General features: G+C 32.8%; 1 protein-coding gene across 9 annotated transcripts in view; it reads right to left on the bottom strand.

Moving 5' to 3' along the window:
- Positions 1-9,267: 9,267 nt before the first annotated feature.
- pyd (polychaetoid) overlaps positions 9,268-11,747 on the bottom strand; it is a 162,764-nt gene continuing 160,284 nt past the window's right edge. For 8 of the 9 annotated variants that reach the window (XM_068763702.1, XM_068763700.1, XM_068763701.1 and 5 more), the window contains one exon: positions 9,268-11,203. In XM_068763702.1, the coding sequence (XP_068619803.1) occupies positions 10,980-11,203 (224 nt within the window). In that variant the 3' untranslated portion in view covers positions 9,268-10,979. The remainder of the gene's footprint in view (positions 11,204-11,747) is intronic. The other variant, XM_068763708.1, reaches the window with a different exon arrangement.

Genomic DNA, 11,747 nt, shown 5'->3' on the forward strand with positions numbered 1-11,747 from the left:
AAAAGTTTGTTGGGAACTTATTAAAATTCATGTCACACATAGTGGACATCAAAGATATATTCTTGCGTTATCATTACTGTTTACTGCTCTGTAATGACGGACATTAGTGAAATCATTTTTAGATACTATCCTTGCTTTTCGTGTATTTTATGGTGTACCATTAACAAATATAAAATACGTGCTAAAGATATATTTAAGGCTACGCAATATTTTTTAACAAGTTCTAAATAAAAAGTATGACACAATCGTTAGAGAGATAACAAATAGATTAGTTGACGACTATGACTAAAACAGCTGTAACAATACCTTATATTATCGAAGTAAAAGTCATTGAAATCTAGTTTCGAAATTCACCTTTCCGCACGATATACGTCTAGAATAAATCTATAGTTCAATCTGTCCGTAATACAATGGAGTGCAAACATAGCGTTATCTTTTGAGGAAGAGCTCGAATTGTAGTGTAGACACGGCGACGCTCTTTAAATTATTGTGAAAAAACTTTGACATTTAGATCAACAGATTTGACTTATATTATATATATACCATTTGATAGTTACAATATTGTTATTAGATTTTATATTGCATCAATCAATTCTATTCATAGATTTATTTATACTTTTACTTTATGTATATCTTAAAAACATACAGTACACGGCGATAAATATTGCACATCGACCTTTGGAAAGAGACAATCGGCTAATTTCGGCACTATCTCTGTCCCACGCTAACTATGTGACGTTTTGTCAGTCGTATTTCGTTTGTGGCTGGGTAAGACAGATGTTTTGATTATAAAATAGTTTTATTTTGGCCCCAAAACCTTTTAATTTACGATTATTAATTTATTTTAATTAAACAATATATAACAAGTGCGCTTCAATGTTATAACTGATGTGTAATAAAAAATTACATCGCTTAATTGAAAATTAATTTACTTGTTAATTAAATTTCGCACCGAATATGCGCTGCGTAAAGTTAACTTGTTTTTCTTCGTTGTAAGATCACTGTAAGTTACATTAGCATTTTTAGTTTCCGCTGATAACGTCACTGAACATTGAGATTTATTATCATGTCAACATGTCAGATGCCCACTGCAAGGCATAGGCCTTTTGCAAGGATCACCACGGGGACTGGTCTTGGGCTGTCCACCTTCAGCTACTTCTCCCGTCTTCGATTATATCGTCGGTAAATCTAGAAGAAGGCCTCACACAATGTCTACCGGTTCGTGGTCATTAAATTGAGATAAGCGTCTTAATATTTTTTTAGTTCTTCTTAGCTCAAGGGCTTTCTTTTTCTTTTCTTACTTTGGCCTACGACATGTTAATTATTTCATTGGATCGAAAAGCCGAGGAGTGAGGAGGCGCATAAAGTAAGTCAATACGCGCTTGGCATTCCTATTCGATCGCCTCGATCAGTTACTGCAGTCGGGTAAATTTATACAACAGTATTGTGGTCTTAAGGAGTTTCTTTTATATCAGGGGAACCGGAAAGTAATATTTCTGTCGAAACGTTTTACAAAAAAACCGATTGATTTTTACTGCTCCGGCATAGAAAATTAGTATAATGTTGTACAGTATAGTATAGTACTGTAAGTATAGTAGTAGTAATAGTGTACGAGTACAGTATATTATTGTAACATAGGAGCATGGTAATAATAATACAGAAGTACAATTGGCAGTTTTATTGCATTCCGCGATTTCTTAAAGACTTAAATGATGCAGACTGCTATGGAAAGAGAAGAACTATATATGTGATATAATTAATAAAAAATACTGTACAAAAATATTAAATTTAAGTAAAATATATTGTAATTATTTATTTTATTAATTATTACATAAAATAAATATCAATATAAATAAAAATTAATTCAGAAGTATATAAGATAAGAACAATACAAAAAGGTGACAAATAATGAAGCATACAATAAACTAGCTACCACAGTTTTAAGTTACATACAATCACCAATGAGACCGCCGCTACATTTTAAGAAGAGAGTACAATCGCTTTGTTGACAGACGACGTACTTCGAGTAACGCCTTAAGTTTATCAGGACATCGGATTGACCAGCCATTCATACGCCGTGCGATTGTGGGAACCCTTCATGCCATTATTCCAGCAGCTTTATAAAACAGTCAAGTAATTCTGTCAAAATAAGCATTCGGTCAAAGCATAAAGCTTATGGAATAGTTATGCTGTTTACTTAGTAAATAGTATTTTATTTCATTTAGCATAGAGAACTACTATTTTCTTTTAGTTCCTTATCCCTAAAAAAGTAATCAAATAAAAAAACAAGTTAATAATAAGCTGTCACGATATGTAAGAAGAGACAAAAGTAAATGTCGTTTAGTATTTTATTAGAGAGTGTATCATTCCGATTATGGATTTCAAAGAAAGTGATGCGGGATTCAAGTATGAACAAAGTTCTAAGGTATTTATTTATCAATCTGTTCAATTCCTTCTTTTTAGATGATAGAAGCCCCCGGCAAGCCATTGGCCTTCCCCAACGATCACCACGATATTTGGTCTTGCGCAGTAGCTCAAGTATCCAAGTATGGATTCAGCGACTTTCCGAGACTTTAACGATGTCGTCCTTTTTCATTATCACCGTCACCCTATGTCGTCACCAGTCGATAGACGATCACTGCAAGGTAAAGGCTTTCAAATATTGCTACGATGATCAGTCTTGCGGTGCCCGCATCCAGCGAACTTTGCTATATCATAGTGAAGGGCTTACTCACGCCGTCTCTACCGATTCGTGAAATAAAAAATATTTATAGCTAATTATTAAGTTAATGAAGTTAGGTCAATGAAAATAGATTTTTAATAATTAAATAATTTACCATCAAAAATATATGGAGATAGCCGTGTAATAGAATAACTGGGTGTAACTAGTGACATAAATTTTTTAAAAGAAGATGAAAAGATTGTATTATGAAGCGGCCATTATAATCTAGATTACAGTGCCGTGCCCATTACTTACGATCCACATATTAGGTAACGCGAGTACTTATAACGAGAAATAAACTCCCTGTTTATATGTCAAAATGAAAATATGCAAACTGAGTCACTATTACGTAAATATTTAAAAAAAAAACAATTTATTTATAACTTAATATGAAGCAAAAATTATTTGTCAAACGCAAAAGGCATCAGCCGAAGCTTTGAAAAATATTACGTATGTAATATGTAAACAATAAGCTGTATATATAATAATAATTTAAAAACGCGCTAAAATTTCTATCACATTATAGTTGTCCCCGGCCTTGAGCATAATGAACGCCTCCTCAACCTCCTTGTGGGTGGAATTTTGTAAAATCCGTTGTTAGGTGAACTTTACTTGGCAAAAAGAATATTCCTACCGAATTTCAAGTGTCTATATGCTAATGGTTTCTGAGATACCGTGATGAGTTTGTACATAATTGGAAATCTTTCCACAATGGGTCGGTTCATCAAACAATCTTTGAACCTTCTGTATCATACGAATATCCTTTTCTAAATATAATTTCCAAAAGTTTTGTTGATAGATGGGAAAGTTTAAAAATGGGATTAAATGTAAAATGTAATGTATAAAATACGGTCAATTAATTTCGTATTGATCTTCAGTATATTCATACCTATGCCAATACAAAAAAGTAATTTAATAGTAATTTTACTCTTTTTTAGTTCTTTACTACTAACAATTGATTTTTTTTAATAGTTACGAACTATAAATTTGTAATGCTTATACTATATGCAGTCGTACGTCCAATTAAGCAAATTTCTATGTTGCTTGACGCAATGGAATCTTAACCCTCATAAAACCGCTAACACAACTGCGGATCTGACGTGACTCGAATTTTTTCTCTGGCACCAGTGGAGCAGTAGATCCATAGTGATTAATTTTATCAAAACGGACATAAAAAGTTTGTTTAAATTTATTACAGTATTATGATGACATAACATTGTCGTAAACATGTTATTGTTCCGTGTACAAATATCAAATTGTACAGCGTGTGCTTTTTTCTAGTTGGAATTACAATGTATGACAAGATTACATTTTTGTAACATAACATTTTGTTGGCGGCAGAGGATTGTGAACTGGATAAAACGACATTTTGAAGAGCACTAGCGTCAATAGAAATAGAAAGAAGTAGAATTCGAACTGCCAAAGGTGACCTATAACATTGACTTCTTTTACTAGTGTAATTCACTGCCAGACGTTACAACTTGAGTAAGTTTACATTACGTGATATTTTTTGTTTGATTACATCCTTAAACGCCTTTTTGGTTATTGAATAATTTCAACTGTTTCAAAGTTAGGGATGAGATGTCTTAATTTACCCGGAGCTTGGTTTTTCCTTTAATAATATTCCTGGCCTAATGGAAATACGAAAAAAATATCCAAATTGGTCAAGCCGTTCTCAAATTTTGCGCTTAACAATACATTTGACTCTTAGTTTAAAGTTAAGTAGCTATATCTTTATGCTATGTAATTAATTCTGTAATACTTGTAAATTTAATAATAAGCTACAATAAAGAAAAAGTAAGAAAAGGACCAATATTTAGCTACTGCCGCACATGCAATGGTAGTCGTGCAACAAAGTGTACCGCCCGCCAGCCCGCTGATAAATGCGTATGCGGCAAACAATGCGAATCACACAACCGCCACCGCCAAATTACTCAACACGTGTTTCACCCCTCCACGGGGCATCTTCAGGAGTTATGTTACACCGATTAGTGCCAAACACAGAGTCAAACTACAGGTAATGCCTGATTCCATTAAATAATAAAGAAAAAAATTTAAATTCTTATATCTTTATTTAAGCAATAAAAATTATAGATATTTGCTTGAAATATTTTATTGACTACGTAACTTTGGCACCATACAGTTTCTACAAAACTATTTTTTATCAAAACATATTGAAATTGAGAGTGCAGGTATATTTACTATATTATCAATAATAAAAACACTCAATGGTTTCTAATGTCAACAAGACAAATATAAATATGCTATTACAAGCCATTACGCTATTACAGTGTTATGAATTATCATTACATTAAAAAAAATTCTTGTGAAAAATAACAAATAGGATATATTTTAATTTTTAGCCTCACCATTTAGATTTTTGCACTCTACAAAGATAGTGCAGAAATTTTTAAATACTCGTCGGCAAAGAGACCTTTCAGTTCATGTGGCGTATTCAGTTTATGGATATAAACACAACTCTTTAGATAACCCCGTAAAAAGAAGTCTGCTGGGCGTAGATCTGGGCTCCTAGGTAACCATGGGATGTAGCCTCATTTGAAAATCAGCTTTTCAGGAAATTCTCATTGGACGTATGACTAATGGCTCCATCTTGCATGTTACGATTGTGCATGCATCAGTGTCAAAAACTCTCGTAACATTTCACATATTCAACCGAATTAACAGTAACTGACAGCTGCAATAATCTACGAAAAAATAAGGTACAATGATTCCTTTTGTTGAAATTGCAGCTCGTATACCTTAGGAGAATAAAGTGTCCTTTCGTGTTTAGCTTTGGAATTTTTACTCCACCGATAACTGAAATTCTGTTTGTTTACATATCTCTATGTCAAAATGGACTTCGTCGGAATATCAGAGGTCAAAATAACTGAACCGATCTAACATTGTTTCGGCGCACGACTTGCGCAAATTTAAATCATTAGGTTTATTATACAGGTGTAATTTTAAATCCAATTTTAAAATACGGCGCGCCGGAAATTGGCAAATCGAATGATATGCGAAATAATTCTAATTTAGCCGAAAGTTTGCGAGTCGATAAATGTGTATCGCGCTGAAAAGAAGCGGAAATTCGCTGCACGATCTCTTCGCTCCGAGAGGTCCGTAGGTCGCCGGTTTACTTCCCATTTAATATAAATAAAGTCTCATCAAACTTCTTCATCAAAGGAGCTCAGGACTTAGTTGTGTAAATCGTATTTGTCGTGAAATAAGCGTCTCACAGTAATGATCGAGAAAATTGTTTTACACAATAAGTGCGAATGGGCCGCATGAAGCGATTTATTGCAACTAAATTTCCGAAAAACAACCTTATGGCAAGATGTGAGTCTGCTTGGGGTGTGAGTACTCCACGTTGAAACAAAATATATTTTTTTATCGATTACTTCTTTTTTGATTATTATTTTGTTTTAATGTTTCCGAATTTTGGTCGAATTTCAGTAGGACCGGGCCATTGAAGGATCATAAGTCATAGTTATTCAAATCATCATCATCATGTCAACTGATAGACGCCCATTGAGAGGCAAAGACTCCCCCCGAAGATCGCCATTATGACCAGTCTTGCGCAGCCCGCGTCCAGCGACTTCCGGCACGTTTATTCATATACAGTTAAACATAAATCAAAGTGTAAAACTACAAGAATAATTTGTATGATCGGGTATAATAAAAATTGTTAGAGTGTAAGGTAAGGAATCACTGCGGACCTAAGAGTTCTACCTAAAAGTGATATTCCGTTTCATTATGACCCATATACATAACGACTTGAAGGCGACATATTCTGATGGTGGAGGTTTAGACCGACCCCCGCCACTACCGGTTTACTGTGTAGCATAGGACTCCCCTTAAAGTAATATTATTTTATTTCATGTTTTACTTTTATAGATTTTGAATAGAGATACTCATTCGCCATGGCCATCTGGACACTCGTAAATATTTGATTTTTGTGTCTAGATGGTTGTTTGTTAATTTATTTCCAGTACGTAGTTGGGGGTGTACTAGTTATAAACTATGCTACTGCAGCCAGCGACCCGCTCCTTAAGCAGCGAAATATTTAAATAATACAATTAACTTAATAATACTCGTAGATAATATTTAAACATATAATTTATATGTTATAAAACTAATCTTTATGTTACCACAATACAACTACCACTTATTAAGTAAACGTGATTATGTGTGTGTGTTTCATGTATGAAAAATTTTTAAGCAATTTTTGTGTCATCATAATATTTGTTTAAAAATTAATTTCGTATTTTCCCGTACATGTAATTACGGTGAGTAAATATTGTTTACATTATTTGAGGTTTTAGCTATTATTCATGTCGATAAAGCCTCTGCTTTCCTTGGGATCCTTGGTTTATCATATAAGAACAAGTATAATTTCCGTTCATTCTTTAAAATTTATTTTACAAGTCGTTTGCACAAATAGTTAGATAAATGTAAATTAAGTGAAGTAGTTAATATTATAAGTTAGCAAAATAAAAATAGTGCTGCTAAAAATTAAAAGGAAATTTAAAACTAGAAATAAACAAGAAGAAATAAATGATGCAATGCTGTCGCTTTAAACCAAAATTTACCTGTAATATAAATACTGTGATCTAAGAACGAACATGAGGCAATGAAAGGCAGATGATATATAAGCGTTGGAAAGTCAGGTTTTAAGAAGGACTAAAGGAAAGCAAGAAAGTATTTATGAAGAAAGGAAGGAGAATGTGAAATAATAACTTTATCTAGAAAATTTATTTACCAGAATTTGTAGCGTCTCTGCCCTACACATGGCAGGGTTTAATTTCAGTTATGCTAGAGTACACAACTGTTAAACTATCATATTGATATTTTAGTTGTTATGCAAGATTACTTTGATTACAATAATCTAAAATTTATGAACAAAGTTTGGCAGAAAACCGCCAATTTCGAACTGAAGACGCGATTCCGTCAATTGAATCGATAATGATTGTTACGAGACACACACCACTTAAACTTTAGAGGATTCTTGCGGTTTCAACTAGCGATTTGTACGGCCTAATGAGGTCGTTATTCTTAAGAATGTTTAGAAGTATTTTAGGCACAAAATTCAACATCGTTGATTATGCCTAAAATATTTTCTGATTATATTTCCACTTGAAATCATCAATGTATTTTTAAAAAAATCTTATGGAATTGTATTATCATATAATGTATTTAGGTCTCAAGAACATTTATTCATGTATTAGATTTTTATCCAGTAAGGATCATTAACAGACATTCCTTGTGTTAATTCTGAGAAGAATACCAGAACAGCTTAATTTGATGGAAATTAGCATCAATGTGAGCTCCTCTATAATGGCATCCTTCAACTTAATGCTACAATAGTTGTATAGACGCCCTAGTGTGAGAGGGCCCACAAGAAATGTTAACTTTTTGTTATTATATTAAATAAAATATTACTTAAAACAGTACAGGATATGAGAGTTCAATATGTTCACTAGGTTTATACCACTATAGGAGATGGAATGAATGTTTTTAAAAACGGTTAAAATTAACTTAAATTAATTCGCGGATATAAGTTATACAAGTAAATGCGACGGGAGTGTAGGAACTACTCGCGACATAGTCCATCCGCCGCTCACGCGTCGCCTAAGTATGTTGAGACCGTAAAATGTATGTGTACCTACAATAATACGCATTACATTGAATTTTCATTTTAGCATTTAAGACTTTGAAAAAAAAAAACATTGTCATAAGTAGCATAAGTAATATATTCATTTACATAGGGGCTAGTGTGTTGTTGGTTGTAAAATACTTTGACTTTCCTTATGCTCCTTGGAAAGTTATCTCTTGAAAATTTTTGTTCACTCTAAGTCAGTTAATCTTTATATTAAGTTTAAAGGTGAGATAAATATTAAATTACCTATTTTTCGATCAAAGATATACTGCCATCTGTCACTGAGGTTACCTCAGTGGTCTAAGAGTGGAAACCACGGACCCGCGAGCGCAGCTTATGCCGTCCACTCATAAGGTGCAAACAGACGATCTTGTTAAGGTCGTTCGAAGTAGCTGGATGCAGCACACTTCCAATCGGTCTTTTTTGGATTCAATTAGAGAGAATCATGTCAAGCAGTGGAATGTGTTACGATTAAAATGACGATAATTTGATGTAACAGCTTAAGCCAATTTATGTTAAGGAAACCCAGGAACCTAGTTACTGTAAAGAAGTCTGCGCTAAAAGCATTGTGTTATGGAGTCTCTAATTGTGAAAGCTGTTAATATGATCTTATCTTTAATAAATTGTTCAGTTATAGCTAATAGCGGCAATATACACATTACATGAAAGTTACAATGTTAAACTTGCAGCGTTCGTATATAGCGTATCTTAACTATTTTAGAAAAATGTCTTGTGCTTTAGGAGTAATTCATTTTTGTACGCGAGAGAGTATTCTACTCTTCTTCTTAAGATCGTTAGCCACTTTTACTGTCTATATTCGTCTACATATCGGACTTAAAATGAGTGAAAATCGTTTAGGGATTTATTTTAAAAAAAAGACAAATTATTGTTGTATATATAAAATTTAATAATCGAGTCAGAGTTAACTCAACGTATCACTAGCAACAAGAAAATTTACAATACACAGCATGGTTCAACTTAAATGACATTACATAAACCGAAGCGCAACACGCTCCACTCCTTCGTGTAACGGAGAGTAAACATACAAACATATTATGTTACATTTTAAAAATAAGATTAGTTCATTTGACAAGTTCATTTAGCAAGTAAATTAATAATGGTTATAAACGAATAAAAAAAAAAACATGGAAGCCAAAATCTATGTCATTTCACGTAATCGGTAATATTTTAAAATGAATGTTAATTATTCTAAAATACACGTTTAAATTCATATTAAATATGTGATAACATTAACATATATGAACATTAAACTAAAATTATAGTTATACTCTAAGTGTGGTAATGCATTTTTTAAAATATCAATCAATTCATACTTAGAAATACTCGTAAGAAATCAATATTCATTACCACTATGGAAATCATTGTCATTATCCCATATTCTATAACGCGATGGAGATTCAGTCGTGGTGATCTTTACAATATGTCGTTTTTAGCACCACTCACATACAGCACGGATCTCTTGAGTCTAATTACAATAGGTGGGAATTGGTACTATTCTATATTCGCCGAACAGAGTTCTTACGAGAAAACAACTCGTTTCATTGATGATATGTTAATGATGCGTTTACACGACTGCCCAATTTTTCAATTTACATGTGTTCTTTAGTGTGGACGTGTTCTCCTGTTGATTTTTGAGTTTCCCTATTATTTTGAGTTTCCCTATTATTTTGAACTGATCTCTATTTGACCTGTAGTTGAAAAATGTGGATGCATGAAAATGAACGCTTTATTGGTTTACGATAAATTATTAGTGCGATGAACCCAGAAATTGATAGTAGGTCTATTATATAACTAATTAATTATATAAAAAATGTTATTTTCATTTTTAATCTGTTCTTGACACTTGTTTACAAAAGTCTTATTGAAGAGCACTTTATTCTGTATTAATTCTGTCCGGCGAAAATAGTTTAGATTAACATTTATAGTTTATATATCTGATTCATTTGGCGCCATAACATTTATATCATTGCCATGTCAAAGTAACGAGATGTCATTATTGAAAAAGTGCAATTTGTCTATACCCTAGCATTGTGCGATGTGACTAGAGTGTAATGTAGACATATTTATTTAAATAATAGACGACCGTATTTTTTAAATTCTTGATAGTGTTGCCAGAAAATAATATGCGAAATTTATTTTAGTATTTAAGAAGTTGATAAAATGTAGAGGGTATTAAAGATTATGTTATTATGAAATATGAAATAATATTACAGTCGACGTGTTTATATTAATCATGATATCGAAATCCTAGCCCTTTAAACCATCAAAAGAAATAACAAAGAATCATTGACAGTGGACACTTTTGTAACTTAGTACATATTTTATTTATTATTTAGAAAATCCCTGTGCGCCGGTACACAAATCCGTAATTAAGTCAACGAACTAGGCGTACGTTAAATATAAACGATGTTTTATTAAAAAAGAGATCAAACATTCTAACCAACTGACACCAAATGGTTTTCTCTGTGTAAAAGATAAAAACAGATTAATAATAGACGATATCGGTAAAATAAATACATTTTATAATATAATGACAATTTCTATCGACAATAGTTTAAAAAATAAAATGTCAATGAGTGGTTAGAAATGATCGACTTTAACAGCAACGGTGTTTAGAGTCGTGGTAGCAGGCAGGTGTATTTGATCCCAGTCGGTACTGAGGTGCGCTTCGGTGTCAGTGGCCTTAATGGTGAGGCCTAGCGATGGAACTGCGTTGGCGCAGTGCGGCAGCCGCAACGTCACGGGCCGCAGGAATACGAGCCCCTGCGGCCCACACATCACCAGCGGGGACAGCATCGCTTCACCTATTTATATTTATCAGATTTTGTGTGAGTACATATTTTATTATAATTTACTTTGTATATACAGCCTGTTCGTCTTAACAATGTAGTGAAATATCATCCATAGACGTTGCGTTCAAAAGCATGCCGTCAACTGGTCACTGTAAACTTGACCTTTTTGACCTTGGCTGAACAAGACAGTGATAAATCACAGCATTCTTAACGCGTACGGACTGTACTTTTATATATTTTACAAATTTTACAATTAATAAATAATTTTGATAAATCATATTGTAAGTATATTAATGCAAGTGATTTTTTTAAATTAAAAAGGCTTGAAAAGGCTACAATTAAAAGTAAAAGGCTTAAATATACAATTTAAAAAATTGCGTAAGGAAAAGGTCGAAATAAATCACACAAACACAAATCGCAACACATTAATGCAACTGTTAAAGCAAGCAAGGGAAGCAAGCAAAACATAGGTAACAATGATATTAGAACATTAAAAGCAAATATTTAGTACCCCGTTAATAATTGGCTTTACCGAAATACAATGATATTATAAGTA

This window comes from Battus philenor, unplaced genomic scaffold (assembly GCF_028537555.1).
Source record: "Battus philenor isolate CCGP_79_NKW_IND1 unplaced genomic scaffold, ilBatPhil1.0.hap1 SCAF_18, whole genome shotgun sequence".
NCBI classification, from domain to species: domain Eukaryota; kingdom Metazoa; phylum Arthropoda; class Insecta; order Lepidoptera; family Papilionidae; genus Battus; species Battus philenor.